At 43.7% G+C, this 16737-nt stretch overlaps 1 protein-coding gene across 4 annotated transcripts in view; it reads left to right on the forward strand.

The window, feature by feature from the left end:
- CRYM (crystallin mu) overlaps positions 1-15688 on the forward strand; it is a 98240-nt gene extending 82552 nt beyond the window's left edge. For all 4 annotated transcript variants that reach the window (XM_073543020.1, XM_073543017.1, XM_073543019.1 and 1 more), the window contains one exon: positions 15299-15688. In XM_073543020.1, the coding sequence (XP_073399121.1) occupies positions 15299-15372 (74 nt within the window). In that variant the 3' untranslated portion in view covers positions 15373-15688. The remainder of the gene's footprint in view (positions 1-15298) is intronic.
- The last annotated feature ends 1049 nt before the right edge of the window (positions 15689-16737 follow it).

Below are 16737 nucleotides of genomic sequence, written 5' to 3' on the forward strand. Positions count from 1 at the left end.
GACAGCTCACCATTTCCAAGTTTAAGCAACCAAGTGCTGTATTCAGGATCAGTGGAGCGCATGTTGTTAATTAGCGGTAGTCTGGTAAAATGTTGCCAATGTTCTGAATATTTAATGCAGGAATCTACAATGTCTATTCTTGTTCCACGAGCGATGACGGGAAGACATTGTCTGAAGTCTCCTCCAAGAACAATAACTTTACCTCCAAATGGTGTTTTATTTTTTTCAGCAACATTTGTTGTCATGATGTCATGTAGAAGTCTATCTATCACATTCAATGCATGTTTTTGGACCATAGTGCACTCATCAATAATAAAAAGTTTTGTACTCTGTAAATGTTTTCCTGCATTTGTATCGTTTTTAATCCTGGAAACAGATGTTTCGTTGACCGGAATAGGTATGCCATATAGAGAGTGGATTGTTCGGCCTCCTTGTATCAAGTTAGATGCTATTCCTGTAGTTGCTGCAGGTGACACAATTTCTCCTTGTCCTCTTAAATGATGTGTAAGTAGATGGTATAGGTAGGTCTTTCCACTGCCACCAGGTCCATCGAGAAAAAAGCACTTTGGTATTAAACTGCTATTTTGTAAAGCTTCAGTAATGACATCATAGGCAAAAAGTTGCTCCTGATTAAGAGTTTCTTTCATCTCTGCAGCTTTTTTTAACTCATAATCCTTATCATATTGTTTAAGGAGTTGTTTAATATTTTTTGCTGGGCGTTGTAAATTATAATCAGCAAAAGTTTTTCCATGGACTATGAGGACATCTTGGACATCTTTCATAGCATATCCTTCACAATCGATACACTCTTCAGTGTTGCTGTGGTATGTATGACAATAGTCTTGTAAAAAATGGTCCTTAAATTCATTCCACAATTCAAGTGGATTACTGGGGGGGCCAAAAATACAGATATAAGCAAACATGTCTCTAAGTTGGGAAGGCATGTTAAGAATGCAAGCATCTGTTAAAGTATGTCTCCAGATGCTATCATCGAATAATAATCCAAGTGCTAACGCAGCATCCTTAAAGGTTTCATGCATAACTCCATTGACGGTTTTAATGCTGTCAAAACTGGTAGCAGCTTTTACATGCAGTAACAACAAACGTAAATAATAGCGTTCTTGGTCTTTCACACTAACAGTATACATTCTTCCAATAACTGTGAGACCCCCTCGTTTTCTTTGTTCCCATGTGCCTTGTTTCCAAACGTAGTGTTCTGGAATTTCGTGGTAGAAATAGTTATGTGCATTGTGGTCGATCTTATTAAGGTTGAAATACGCCATAAGTGTAGAATTGGAATTGAGCTTTTGATGGATGTTGTCTGCAGAGTCATTCTCATGAAAATAGAGTGGTTGAGAATTAGGCAGATGTACGGCTAGGCGAATGATGGCATGAGATTGTTTATGCATAGGAAAAGCAAATATCCGCCATGCAGCCTCAGGTGCACTAACATATCTGGTATCCGTAAATTGGTGTGTTTCATCATGTTGGATGTTATTTTGGGAAATTTCAAGGTTGGCTTTGTCATGTCCTTTGTAAACGTATTTAAATAAATATTTTACACTTTGAATGGAAGCACATATTTCTACATTAATATGGCACTTGTATTTGGTGAGTAAAAATGGGTTATATGGAACTACCCATGAATTGTCAATCGTCTTAGAATGGTGTTCATATGTTTTGCCAATGGGTCTGCGGTAAGTGGGATAGCCATCCTTTTCTTTGATGGTATATGGTTGGTTTTGTTTTGGGAAACCTTTGCTACACTTTCCAAGATCCATACACGGAGAATTAGGATTGTGTTCTCCACAGGGACCATGAATCATGTGTTGAAGAACAATGTTATGGAGCTGAGGGTAGATTGTTTCATCAGGTATTTCAGCCCAGACTATATTCTCTATGTCCGCCTCAGTCCGTAATTTAGACAGGCTGTCAAGAATAATTAAAATATGAGCGTGTGGGAGACCACGCTTCTGAAATTCAATGACATGGACCATTGCAGTGACGTTTCCAAATAATCCACTGCTAATGTCTTTTAAGAGGGATTCCAGTTTAATTTTAAAGACACGTGCAACTGAGTCTGGTCTGTGTTCAACACGCTGCCACGGTTCTAAATGTGTAGTAATCTCATTCCACTTAGGATTACATGTCATGGTGATAAATAGATCTGGTCGACCATACTTTGTAACAATAGCCATAGCATCCTGGTAGCGCTGCTGCATGTTTCTTGGACTGCCTTCAAAAGAAGACGGTAAAATGATGGTTTTCCCAATAGGGATGCCCTTTTGAACCGATTTTTTGAGTAGATGTTCTTGAAGGAGGCAGTAATCCTCCACTTTTAAATCTTTTTGGTGTTTGCGGATGTAATGTAGGCGATTAGCTTCGATTTTGACATAAGCATCTACTAAATATTGCTGTGTTAGCTTACCACCATTGAGGAGTGGATTAAAGTAATTTCTGACAGATAACATATAGCAATAGTATTGGAGTTGAGTGATCCTCCTCGAACTTTTGCCTTGTTGTTTGAGTCCATCATGCCATCCTTGGTCTCCATAAGGGAAAAATATTGGATAGAGGAGGGCATCCAAATTGCTATGGAGAATACTAATTTGTTGTGTTTTTGGAGCTAAAGGGTTATGGGGATCAGGTTTTAAATGAATTAATATGTCTCTATTGAAAGGTGGCTCACCATTGTCATTTTGAAACACGACTGCTACTTCACTGACAGTGGGATTATTGTAGCGTCGAGGGTCTTGAGTACGATCTTGTTTAATAGCCATAGTGATGTTTGGCATGACAGTTCCGTTTTGTAGAGATTTAATTTTTTCTTGTTCTTCCACATCACGTAACATTTGATAAGCTTCCACAAAAGGATTAATAGTTTGGATTTGAAGTGCAATAATGTTCATCAATGTAGGATGACATTTTTGATTTTCTTTACATCGTAAGCGTTGTTCGTTTGCGGTAGTGGTATAGAGAATGTAAAGTTGGGCAAATGCGCGTTGCTGGTCATCTGAGGGATGTAGTGTTCCAGTTCTATGATAGATCTGGCCATGTATGCGGAAACAGTATGGGCCATATCCAGGAGGTGGTGAAATATTTGCACCCATGGAGGCAAAAGCAAAGGAACTGTTAATACTTCGAATATTATCCATGAAATTTTTGCTAAATTCACTTTGCCCTTTCAGCAAACGTGTAAAGACATCAGGATATTGTAGTATGGGTACATGGACTTTACCCTTCTGACAGCAGAGCGTAAAGTTGTTATCAGAAGGTATCTCTGCTACAAAATGCAAAGCTTCGCAATGCTCACATACATGGGTCATGTCACCACAGCTGTGTTCGGTAATACTATTTTCATCATTAGTGAAAATGTGAGGTTGTAGTAGAAGTGCATGTCCAACCGATGGGGTGCGCCTAGTTTTGAGACCAACGTATATTTGTCTTGGTTGCACTTTCTGCGGGCTAACTGCAGCTTGTATGTGAAGAAACTGTGAGTTGGTATTGACTAATGGTGGTATTGATAGGGCAGAAACAGATTGCTGATTAGTTATGTCAGTGAACGGCATATAGGATGAAGTGTGGTAGTAACTTGTTCCACATGCTGATGTGGAAGCATCCTGTTGTGAGTCTACTAATAATGATGAGGAAGAAGCCGTCTGTTGTTGGCGGTGATGGCGTGTAGAGGCTTCTTCAGCCAATGTAATAGATTTAGAGTTAGGGGATTCGTGTGTGAGACGACGGCGTTTATAAGCCTTAATCTTGTCAAGTCGATGCTGTTTTTCCTCAGGAGTCTCATTAGCACGGCGTTGTTTTTGTCGTAGTGCTAAAGCTGCTTTCCTTTCACTGGCATTGGCATACTGTGCATCGGTATTGAATGGTGGTATTGATAGGGCAGAAACAGATTGCTGATTAGTTATGTCAGTGAACGGCATATGGGATGAAGTGTAGCAGTAAATTGTTCCACATGCTGATGTGGAAGCATCCTGTTGTGAGTCTAATAATAATGATGAGGAAGAGGCCGTCTGTTGTCGACGGTGACGGCGTGCAGAGGCTTCTTCAGCCAATCTTATGGATTTAGAGTTAGGGGATTCGTGTGTGAGGCGACGGCGTTTATAAGCCTTAATCTTCTCAAGGCGATGGTGTTTTTCCTCAGGAGTCTCATTAGCACGGCATTGTTTTTGTCGTAGTGCTAAAGCTGCTTTCCTTGCATTGGCATACTTTTTGTTATGACTCATTTTGGCACAGGTAAAGGAGTCTATTTGGCAGTTATCTGGCAGTGAAGAAGGCGTCCTGGAGTATTGTAGAGTAAACAGATACTAATTGACCCTGTAATTGCCCAGCAGTAGTTATGAAGTGGTAGTGGCAAATTGGCCCTGTAGTTAGACACCGGCAGAGGAGCAAGGCAGCAGTAGTTATGGCGGTAGAGGCAAATTGGCCCTGTAATTAGACACCGGCAGAGGAGCAAGGCAGCAGTAGTTATGGCGGTAGAGGCAAATTGGCCCTGTAATTAGACACCGGCAGAGGAGCAAGGCAGCAGTAGTTATGGCGGTAGAGGCAAATTGGCCCTGTAATTAGACACCGGCAGAGGAGCAAGGCAGCAGTAGTTATGGCGGTAGAGGCAAATTGGCCCTGTAATTAGACACAGGCAGTAAACAGTCAGAGGAGCAAGGCAGCAGTACTTATGGCGGTAGAGGCAAATTGGCCCTGTAATTAGACACCGGCAGAGGAGCAAGGCAGCAGTAGTTATGGCGGTATTGGCAAATTGGCCCTGTAATTAGACACCGGCAGAGGAGCAAGGCAGCAGTAGTTATGGCGGTAGAGGCAAATTGGCCCTGTAATTAGACACAGGCAGTAAACAGTCAGAGGAGCAAGGCAGCAGTACTTATGGCGGTAGAGGCAAATTGGCCCTGTAATTAGACACCGGCAGAGGAGCAAGGCAGCAGTAGTTATGGCGGTATTGGCAAATTGGCCCTGTAATTAGACACCAGCAGAGGAGCAATGCAGCAGTAGTTATGGCGGTAGAGGCAAATTGGCCCTGTAATTAGACACCGGCAGAGGAGCAAGGCAGCAGTAGTTATGGCGGTAGAGGCAAATTGGCCCTGTAATTAGACACCGGCAGAGGAGCAAGGTAGCAGTAGTTATGGCGGTAGAGGCAAATTAGCCCTGTAATTAGACACCGGCAGAGGAGCAAGGCAGCAGTAGTTATGGCGGTAGAGGCAAATTAGCCCTGTAATTAGACACCGGCAGAGGAGCAAGGCAGCAGTAGTTATGGCGGTAGAGGCAAATTGGCCTTGTAATTAGACACCGGCAGTAAACAGGCAGATGACCAAAGCAGCAGTAGTTATGGCGATAGAGGCAAATTGGCCCTGTAATTAGACACCGGCAGAGGAGCAAGGCAGCAGTAGTTATGGCGGTAGAGGCAAATTGGCCTTGTAATTAGACACCGGCAGTAAACAGGCAGATGACCAAAGCAGCAGTAGTTATGGCGATAGAGGCAAATTGGCCCTGTAATTAGACACTGGCAGAGGACAAAGGCAGCAGTAGTTATGGCAGTATAGGCAAATTGGCCCTGTAATTAGACACCGGCAGAGGACAAAGGCAGTAGTTATGGCGGTATAGGCAAATTGGTCCTGTAATTAGACACCGGCAGAGGAGCAAGGCAGCAGTAGTTATGGCGGTACAGGCAAATTGGTCCAGTAATTAGACACCGGCAGTAAACAGGCATAGGACCAAGGCAGCAGTAGTTATGGTGGTACAGGCAATGCCAAGCGTCCACACAGCAAGTCGGCGTGAGGTAAATGACGCAATTTCACGAATGCAAGATGGCGTCGGCGAAATCTCGCGAGATTTCGCCGACGTCGTTAACACCTCTTGCCATGTTAACCCTCAACACACCACACCGCCTCAACACACACTCCTCTCACCTTTCACCTCCACTCATGTCCACTCACTCTTTCACTCCACATACGTTCCTTTCTCTCACTCCGTTTCTCATACTCACACCGTCATCGTCGCTGCCCCGACATCTTCCTCCGCCGCCGCGATCCAGGATCCAGACGTTCTCCAGGCCGCCGACATGTTCTTGCGGGACACCACCTTGGATTTTGTGAAATCCCGCGATATTCAAGATAGCGTCGCTGCAACAACATGTCGCTGGCGTGGACGACATCGGGATCCAAAAAGATGGCGTCGGCGAAATCTCGCGAGATTACGCTGACGCCATTTTGGATCCCGATGTCGCCCACGCCAGCGACATATTCTTGCGGGACGCCATCTTGGATGTCGTGAAGTCCCGCGATATTCAAGATGGCGTTGCCGCAACAACATGTCGCTGGCATGGGCGACATCGGGATCCAAAATGGCGTCGGCGTAATCTCGCGAGATTTCACCGACGCCATCTTTTTGGATCCCGATGTCGTCCAAGCCAGCGACATATTGTTGCGGCGACGCCATCTTGAATCTCGCGGGATTTCACGACATCCAAGATGGCGTCCCGCAAGAACATGTCGGCGGCCTGGAGAACGTCTGGATCGCGGCGGCGGAGGAAGATGTCGGGGCAGCGACGATGACGGTGTGAGTATGAGAAACGGAGTGAGAGAAAGGAACGTATGTGGAGTGAAAGGGTGAGTGGACATGAGTGGAGGTGAAAGGTGAGAGGAGTGTGTGTTGAGGCGGTGTGTTGTGTTGAGGGTTAACATGTGCGTGTGTGTGTGGTGACGTCACCGGTTACAACTGGACGGAAGTTGTTACAACCGGAAGCTGGTTAGGGCATTTATTATTATAGATATATATATATATATATATATATATATATATATATATATATATATATATATATATAAATAATGTGTGTGTATGTATATATAATAAAAAAATATATGAAAAATATCAATGTTTGAATCCCCCCTCTTTCCCAGTTTAAAAAACCCCAAACCATTAAAAAAAAGCATATTTGTTATTGTCACATCTGTAAAAGTCTGATCTACCAAAATATAAAACAGTCTAACCCATATGGTAAAGAGGGAAGAAGGATCAACACCTTCGACATATGGTGCTGTAGAAGGATGTTCTCAATACCATGGATGGCGAGAAGACAAATTGATTTTGGAACAAATCAAATCAGACGTGTCACACGAAGCAAGGATCACCAAGCTATGACTGGCGGACTTTGGACACATCATACAAAGAGAGCCATCACTAGAGAAGGACGCCATGGACAGAATAGAAGGAAGGAGGCGAAGAGGAAGACAAGCAACATGATTGCTTGATACAAATCAAAATACCGGCGGAGAAGACTCTGGTGGACCAATCTAGGTTTGCACAAGATCGATCTTCCTACAGATCGTTCATCCATCAAGTCACCATTGCTTGAGATCTAGCTAAAGGCTGTTAAAAAATAAGATAAAGAGAAGAAAAAAATCAAAACATTATTGGCATTTTTAGGTTCTCCATTTTTTCTCATGAAAAATGCAATAAAAAGCTATCAAAATGTCAAAAGTACCCCAAAATGGGATCTACAAAAACGTCATCTTGCCAGGCAAAACAAAACCCTCACACAGCCCACTCAAAGAAAAAACGGAAAAGTTATGGGTCTCAGAAAATGGAGACACAAACCAAATTTTTATTTTTCGAAAGCTCAATTTTTTTTTTCCCCACTTGATTTAAAAAAAAATATTCAAGTTTGGTATGCGTGTAATCACACTGACTTGGAGAGTCATGTTACCAGGTCAATTTTACCACACAATGAGAAACATAAAAACAAAATGCCAAAAACAAATGGCAGAATATTTTTTTGTAACATTTCACCACACTTGGAATTCGGTTTCTGTATCTCAGTACATTGCATGGTGAAATGATTCTCAAACATGGGACTAGCCAGATCTCCCTCCAGGGAAGGACCCAGCCAAGGGGTGGCTCCTTTCGGAAACCACCATATTAAGTGGCTATTTAAAGGTACTGTCACACTTAGCGATGTACCAGCGATCCCGACCAGCGATATGACGCGGTCAGGATCGCTGGTGCATCGCTAAGTGGTCGCTAGTGAGCTGCCACACAGGCAGATCTTACCAGCGACATCGCTGGGGACGGGGGTCGCTACTTACCTGTCACACCAGGCGATCCTGCGTCCTCCCGCCTGGCTCCACGCGGTCCAGGACGTTCTCGCGCGATCAGCGATAAGCAGCGGGGGAGCGGGTTGTAGGTAAGTATCAGACACAGCGATATCGCTAGCAATATCGCTATAACGTCACAAGTTATAGCGATATTGCTAGCGATATCGCTTAGTGTGACATGCCCTTAAGTCAATATCCAGCTCTTTACGAGTTTACAGATATGACAAGGGAAATACCAAGGCCAGGTATCCATCCACAGACAGCTGTTTCGGGGTGCTGCCCCTCATCAGTGTGGACTAGGATTCTGGCTAAGTGGGAGCAATTCCTAGTAGACCAACATCACGAAACAATCACTGACCTCAGGGAGACCAGTCAAAGAAAACACTGCGGCAGATTTGGCTAGTCCCGTGTTTGAGACTTTTAAATGAAGCTCCACGGACTTTATTTGCATATTCGTATTTCCCAGGGAGCATTGCACCTAGGATTTCACTGATTGAGCACCTTTGTCGGCTGCCGCAGTGTTTTCTTTGACTGGTCTCCCAGTTTTGTGTTTTGTGATGTTGGTCTACTAGGCATTGCTCCCACCTAGTCAGAATCCTACTCCACACTGATGAGGAGCAACACCCCGAAACAGCTGTCTGTGGATGGTTACCTGGCCTTGGTATTTCCCTTGTCATATCTGTAAACTCGTAAAGAGCTGGATATTGACTTAAAGGGCCACTTGATATGGTGGTAATGGTGGTTTCCGAAATGAGCCACCCCTTGGCTGGGTCCTTCCCTGGAGGAAGATCTGGCTAGTCCCGTGTTTGAGACTCTTAAATGAGGCTCCACGGACTTTATTTGCATATTTGTATTTCCCAGGGAGCATTGCACCTAGGATTTCACTGATTGAGCGCCTTTGCCGGCTGCCGCAGTGTTTTCTTTGACTGGTCTCCTTGAGGTCAGTGATTGTTTCGTGATGGTGAAATGATTGACATTCAAAACTATAATCATCCAGCAAAATAATAACTCCTCATATGGCTATGTCAATAAAAATTAAGAAAAAAATGGCTTTTTGAAGAAGGTGAAGAAAAAAACTAAATTGCAAGAATTACCAAGGCAAGATGAAAAATATGCTCGAGTCCCCTTGGCTTCATGTCTCGTGGCTGTTCGACATCTGGAACACATGCAAAGATTTCCTGTTTGTTAGACAATCCCTACATGTATTGTGGCTGTCTAACAGCTGAGAGACATGCAGCAGGGAGGACTCAAACATATTTTTCGAGCACGTCAAAGTCACTTAGTTAGCACCGGAGCATGTGTGGCACCCCCAGGGGTATGGCCGCCACAGTGACTTTGCCTTCCTCCAGGGGAGGGTAATGTCAGGCTTGGAGGCAATGATGGGTCTCTCTCGCAGTCAATCCATACATGCAACACAGTTCCAATCCAGGCCACCAGGGGGAACTCTGAACCAGGGTTAAGGGGAGGGGTGCTCCCTGAGGGCCAAAAGAAAGGAGTGGTCAGTTAGTCTGCGGAGGGTGAAGTGTGCAGATGTGTGGAAAGAAGCTGGAGGTTGAGCAAGGAAGGAGAGCTCCCTCAGCTTGAGAGCGCATGAACTGGAGCCTGGTCTCCACGGCTGTACGGGTACTAAAGGTCCTACAGCAGATACCAGAGGAGTAGGAGGCTGTAAATGCCCTACTCCTATCTAAGACTTGAGGCACAACAGCAGCTTGGATAGAGAGCCAGGACTAGAGAAAGGAGTCCCAGAGAGAGGCTACAGCTGTCTGCCGTGCAAGTGAGGTTCTTCGGAACATCTGACAGGAGGAACTCTAGAGTAACTAAGTACTGGAGTGCTTCACACCACAAGGCGCTAGGAAGGAGACTGCACAGCCCGTCTGTGAGAGAGAATCCCTGAGTTGCTTCCAGGCTAGCCTGCTCCAATACCATCTGTAATCAGGACCCTGGACTGCAGTTATCAAGTAAAGGTACAGAAATTGCACCCCGCTGTGTCTTGTCTGCTTCCTACCCTTACGGCACTGCTACATCACCGTGCCATCCACCTCTACACTGCCCTGGGACATTAGCCCTGTCTGTGGAGGGCTATACCATCACTGCTGCACCACACCATCTGTCCCAGCGGAGCTGTCTGCAGTGTCGGCTTAACATCTCCCTTGCCGAACACCACAGGTGGCGTCACAAATTATTCCATTAACTACAAACCCCATTACTTTGGCGCCCAGGGCCACGGACCAGGTCACTGCTGCTGTGACACATCCCACTGACACCGGCCCGGTACCGAGTACCCCACAGCCCTGGGAGGGCGACCCACATGCTCAGAAAACACCTTACCTGAGCACGTTCGCTCCTTCATCCCTGCAGGCAGATACTCCCCAGTTAGGCAATATGGACCTATTCAGAAGTACAATTTTGGGTGAAAAAGTGTAAAAACTGCTTCTATTTAACGGTTAAACATAGTGGATCAAGATAGAATTCCTCTTCTGAGCTGAAAATGCCTTTAATCTGCTCTCATACACCGGTGATTGTGAAGCCGAGAGTTCTGAGTTCTGATAAAAGGCCTTTAAATAGGCCTGCACTTGGTATTTAAGCAGCTGCGCTACCCACAGCGAGGACCACTGGCTGCTCGAAAACTGAAGATGTAGAGGTGACTTTCCTGAATTGTATCTCATGAAATCAGCATGGAGCTCAACCTCCGCTTATTGTAAGGACGCAAGCCATGAATTCAAGTTTATCTGACAGACTCCTTGTAAGAGTGACCTTTCATTTCCAACAACTAAATAGTTGTTGGAACACAGTATATTTGGTAAATTATGCCTGCACAAAACTCTAATCATCAGAGGACTGGGCTGGCCCAATACTCTGATTAAAGAGAATCACGCCGTTTACTTGAAGAACTTTATATCAGGCACTGGAAACACCTGTCTAGTGTAAAGCCGTAATATAATATATATCCTCATGGATTCTGACTGACTAGAAGATCTGCTTTAAAGGTTTGGTATGAAGCACAAATTAATTTTCATCCAACACGTCTATCTATTTTTTGCCATAATCTAATATCTATATACACTCACTGGCCACTTTATTAGGTACACCTGTCCAACTGTGTGTTAAGACTTAATTTCTAATCAGCCAATCACATGGCGGCAACGCAGTGCATTTAGGCATGTAGACATGGTCAAGACAATCTCCTGCAGTTCAAACCGAGCATCAGTATGGGGAAGAAAGGTGATTTGAGTGCCTTTGAACGTGGCATGATTGTTGGTGCCAGAAGGGCTGGTCTGAGAATTTCAGAAACTGCTGATCTACTGGGATTTTCACGCACAACCATTTCTAGGGTTTACAGAGAATGGTCCGAAAAAGAAAAAAAAACCAGTGAGCGGCAGTTCTGTGGCCGGAAATGCCATGTTGATGCCAGAGGTCAGAGGAGAATGGGCAGACTGGTTCGAGCTGATAGAAAGGCAACATTGACTCAAATTGCCACCCGTTACAACCAAGGTAGGCAGAAGAGCATCTCTGAAGGCACAGTGCGTCGAACTTTGAGGCAGATGGGCTACAGCAGCAGAAGACCACACTGGGTACCACTCCTCTCAGCTAAGAACAGGAAACTGAGGCTACAATTTGCACAAGCTCATCGAAATTGGACAGTAGAAGATTGGAAAAACGATGCCTGGTCTGATGAGTCTCGATTTCTGCTGCGACATTCGGATGGTAGGGTCAGAATTTGGCGTAAACAACATGAAAGCATGGATCCATCCTGCCTTGTATCAACGGTTCAGGCTGGTGGTGGTGGTGTCATGGTGTGGGGAATTTTTTCTGGGCACTCTTTGGGCCCCTTGGTACCAATTGAGCATCGTTGCAACGCCACAGCCTACCTGAGTATTGTTGCTGACCATGTCCATCCCTTTATGACCACAATGTACCCAACATCTGATGGCTACTTTCAGCAGGATAATGCGCCATGTCATAAAGCTCGAATCATCTCAGATTGGTTTCTTGAACATGACAATGAGTTTACTGTACTCAAATGGCCTCCTCAGTCACCAGATCTCAATCCAATAGAGCATCTTTGGGATGTGGTGGAACGGGAGATTCGCATCAGGGATGTGCAGCCGACAAATCTGCGCCAACTGTGTGATGCCATCATGTCAATATGGTCCAAAATCTCTGAGGAATGCTTCCAGCACCTTGTTGAATCTCTGCCACGAAGAATTGAGGCAGTTCTGAAGGCAAAAGGGGGTCCAACCCCTTACTAGCATGGTGTACCTAATAAAGTGGCCAGTGAGTGTATATAAAAATGAGTGTGTGTATGTATGTGTGTGTTTGTGTGTGTATCAGCCACGCTCACTCCACATAGCAACCAATCACTAAGCATCTATCACCAGAGCTGTTTAAAAGATGAAAGCTGAGCTGTGATTGGTTGCTATGAGCAGCTGTTTTCCTTGTAGACAGTTGTGGTAACTGAGGCCTATTATTCTTATCATTTCTATGGTGTTATCGTCCTTCTGTAAAGCTGAAAATAACACAATTTATTACCGTGCCGACACAGACCACCCTCTGACACAGACTGCAGGGGGAGCCCAGTATCGCACAGGATAGGATTAGATACACAGCTCAGCAGTCAGTATCACACAGGATAGGATTAGATACATGGCTCAGCGGACAGTATCACACAGGATAGGATTAGATACACGGCTCAGCGGACAGTATCACACAGGAGAGGAGAGGATTAGATACACGACTCAGCACACAGTATCACACAGGATAGGATTAGATATACGGCTCAGCAGACAGTATCACACAGGTCAGGATTAGATACACAGCTCAGCACACAGTATCACACAGGAGAGGATTAGATACACGGCTCAGCAGACAGCATCACACAGGATAGGATTAGACACATGGCTCAGCAGTCAGTATCACACAGGATAGGATTAGATACACGGCTCAGCAGTCAGTAACACACAGGAGATTATTAGATACACAGCTCAGCAGTCAGTATCACACAGGAGATGATTAGATACACGGCTCAGCAGTCAGTATGACACAGGAGAGGATTAGATACACGGCTCAGCAGTCAGTATCACACAAGATAGGATTAGATACACAGCTCAGCAGTCAGTAACACAGGATAGGATTAGATACACCGCTCAGCACACAGTATCACACAGGAGAGGATTAGATACACGGCTCAGCAGACAGTATCACACAGGATAGGATTAGATACACGGCTCAGCAACAGGATGTGCCAAAGGAGAGGACATTTTCATTCCAAGAATTCCACTCATTCCATCTGATTTGTTTTTTTATTTTAAACGCCTCCAGTTTCCAGTTCAACTGCTATTTGCAATGTCCATTAACAATGCTCAGGGACAGTCCTTGAAAGTAGTAGGGATCGATTTGCAATCTCCATGCTTTTCTCACGGTCAACTTTATGTGGTCTGTTCAAGAGTTGGAACTGCCAAAAATCTGTTCATCTTTGCACCGAAAGGAAAAACGAAAAATGTTGTTTATCAAAAGGCTTTTGAATGAGTTGAAAATAAAATACTATCAATACTTGGGTAATCGTTTAGTTAATTTGTGTTGCAAATCTGTAGTGTTGAATATATGATGTGAAATGTTTTTATGTGCAATATAATCATTATAATTTGTTATAACTCCACAGTTGGTTACTATGCCCGGGCAACGCCGGGCTCTTCAGCTAGTGTTTTATAATATACTGTACTTAAAAAATGTCCTATCCTTTCCTCACTACACTATCTAACTGCTTTGTTTATTTTTTAAATTTTTTTTGCTACTTTTTTTGATGAGGCTTCGTTTGAGAATCCCAGTGCATGCTGGGATACTCAAAGTATCATCAAGCTGCAATCCTTTTCGCAGCCTCTGCCCCCTCCCTGAAACAAAATATCATCAGTGGCGCCTGTTTCAGGAGCTGGGCTAGTCCCTGCTCTACTGATCATGCATCATTTGTTAATTCCAATGGATACTCAGTAGATTCTTGTTATGATATGAACAGTGCACAATCTTGCCGAATGTGATCTGAAGTAGCGAGCCACTGTCAGTGCACATTGTAAGAACAGCTGGCGAGGAAGCGCACTGTCAGCGCACATTGTAAAAGTAGTTGATGAGGGAGTGCACTGTCAGTACATGTTGTAAGAGTAGTTGGTGAGGGAGCACACATTGTAAGAGTAGTTGGCAATGGAGCGCACTGTCAGCACACATTGTAAGAGTAGTTGGCAATAGAGCACACTGTCAGCGTACGCTGTAAGAGTAGTTGGTGATGGAGCGCACTGTCAGTGCATGTTGTATCAGTAGTTGGAAAGGGAGTGCACATTGTAAGAGTAGTTGGTGAGGGAATGCACTGTCAGCGCACATTGTAAGAGTAGTTGGCAAGGAATCATGCTGTCAGCGCACGTTGCAAGAGTAGTTGGCGAGGGAGCATACTGTCACCGCACGTTGTAAGAGTAGTTGGCAAGGGAGCACACTGGCAGCGCACGTAAGAGTAGTTGGCGAGGGAGTGTACTGTTAGCGCACGTTGTAAGAGTAGTTGGTGAGGGAGTGCACTGTCAGTGCATGTAGTAAGAGTAGTAGGTGAGGGAGCGCACTGTCAGTGCACGTTGTAAGAGTTGTTGGCGAGGGAGTGTTAGGAGCATTTTATTTAAAGTATATTAAAAAATAGATTCAATTATGGCATTAAATAGATAGGGATTTAGAATGAAAATGAATTTGTATTTTAGAACACCGCCTTAAAGCAAAAGCTATTGGTCTGTGACTTTTTTTATGACACCATTCAGACTGGGATAATGTTGCGCGGCTGTAATCTCATTATTTCATACTGATAATCAATTAGAATTTGTTAATGACGACCTTTGTAGACTTCACAATAATGGCCATATTTGATATAGAAAAAGGGAATGTGTCATTGGAAAAGTACCTACATTCAAATTAGGTTTTTAGGTTAAATAAATATATTTATTTTTGTTTTTGGTATTTGACCTATAGACACAATAATAACCATCAAGGATCTAATTAATTAGATGGTAGGACCTCAATCTTCTTTTCTTTTGTGTTGCTACAGTAACCCAATCCAATAAGAGACAAAACAGTGAGGCTATATTATTGTGTTACATGTATGACAATTAGGTCTCTTTTTTTTTTTACTTTTTGCTTTCTTTAATGTCTCATTTCAGGCATGGCAATTGAAGACACAGTCTCAGCAAAGCTGGTTTATGACTCCTGGCTATCCAGTAAAGGAAATAAATGAATACTAAGGCGCATCAGCTCTAGCCGTCATTAGCATACAAAATATATCCAATAAAGCTATTTTCTACAGTTTTTTTTATCATTCCGCTTTTTATGTTTTTTATTACTGATTAATCATATTTTTACTACAACTGTTGAGCATCATTGTTTTGACTTCAATTTAAGCATAATTTGTTGCTTAGTAGCTATAACACGCTAGAAAATTGTATATCAACAAGTTCTCTCTGGTTTTAAGGAAACAATTTCACGATAATGATGTGTCAGTGACATGAATATGCTAAACACCTTTCTTTGAGAACAATAAACTGTTACTGTCATTTGGTGCATGTTTATTTGGTGACTGTTAGATAATATAGAGGTATTGGAGAGATATTCACCCGACCTCTATCCATAAATACACAGACTCTTCCCCTTTGTCTCCTACCTCCCGACCATGTGTGTCACTTTTTACATGTAACTGTCATGCATACATAATAACAAAATTATTGGGCCACCTGTCTTAATCATTGAATTCAGGTTTTTCATTCAGTCCCATTGCACCGAGAGACTAACACCCTGCCCCCTCCTCCCCGATGTATAATATTTCCTCCTGGATTGGGTGTAGTGGAAGAGATGTTGCTCCCTATTATACTATTTCTACTCTGGTGAAATGGATACCACTTTGTTGGTGTCTGCCACTAATTTTTGGAAATGTGGAGACTCCTGATTGGACCTCTCCATCTGTTGGGTTGGCTGTAGTGGAAGAGATGTCGGTCCTCATTTTACTGTTTATACTGTGGTGAAATTGATACCACTTCGGTGGTGTCAGGCCTTAATTTTTTTTAAATTTGAAGACTCCAGAAAGTGTCTCCAATCCATCTGCTGGGTTGGCTGAAGTGGAAGAGGTGTTGGTCCCCATTATACTAGTTCTACTCTCTTGCAATTGATTCCATTGTGGAAGTCTGTCACAAATTTTTGCAAAGGTGTAGACTCCAGGTTGGGTCTCTTTTATACGTGTTGCCTGTAGCAGTAGGCCTTCGAGACCCACAGGCCTCCACTTCCTTTGAGTCAACTATCTGTGTTACTTTCCTTACATCTTTCTGACAATAATAGTCTACAAACACAGCAGGCCTACACTGACGCCACACCCAACTTGTCTTAATTTGAAATTCAATAAAAGGCTACAAATTCTGGCCCAGACCCTGATACCTCATGCATTGCTGATTGCTGGCCGTGCCATTCTAAAATTTGTCCTGTGGCTCAACTGAGGCCAGTTTCTTGGTATCTGCCCCTATTTTGATTCGTTTTGGCAGTATGAATGTGTTGTGTATGTGTTTGTTTTTGCCTCTCATTGACTCCAATGGCATTCAGATATGTTCTGCAACTA

This window comes from Dendrobates tinctorius, unplaced genomic scaffold, assembly GCF_039654945.1.
Source record: "Dendrobates tinctorius isolate UK_male_01 unplaced genomic scaffold, ASM3965494v1 ptg000129l, whole genome shotgun sequence".
Taxonomy (NCBI): domain Eukaryota; kingdom Metazoa; phylum Chordata; class Amphibia; order Anura; family Dendrobatidae; genus Dendrobates; species Dendrobates tinctorius.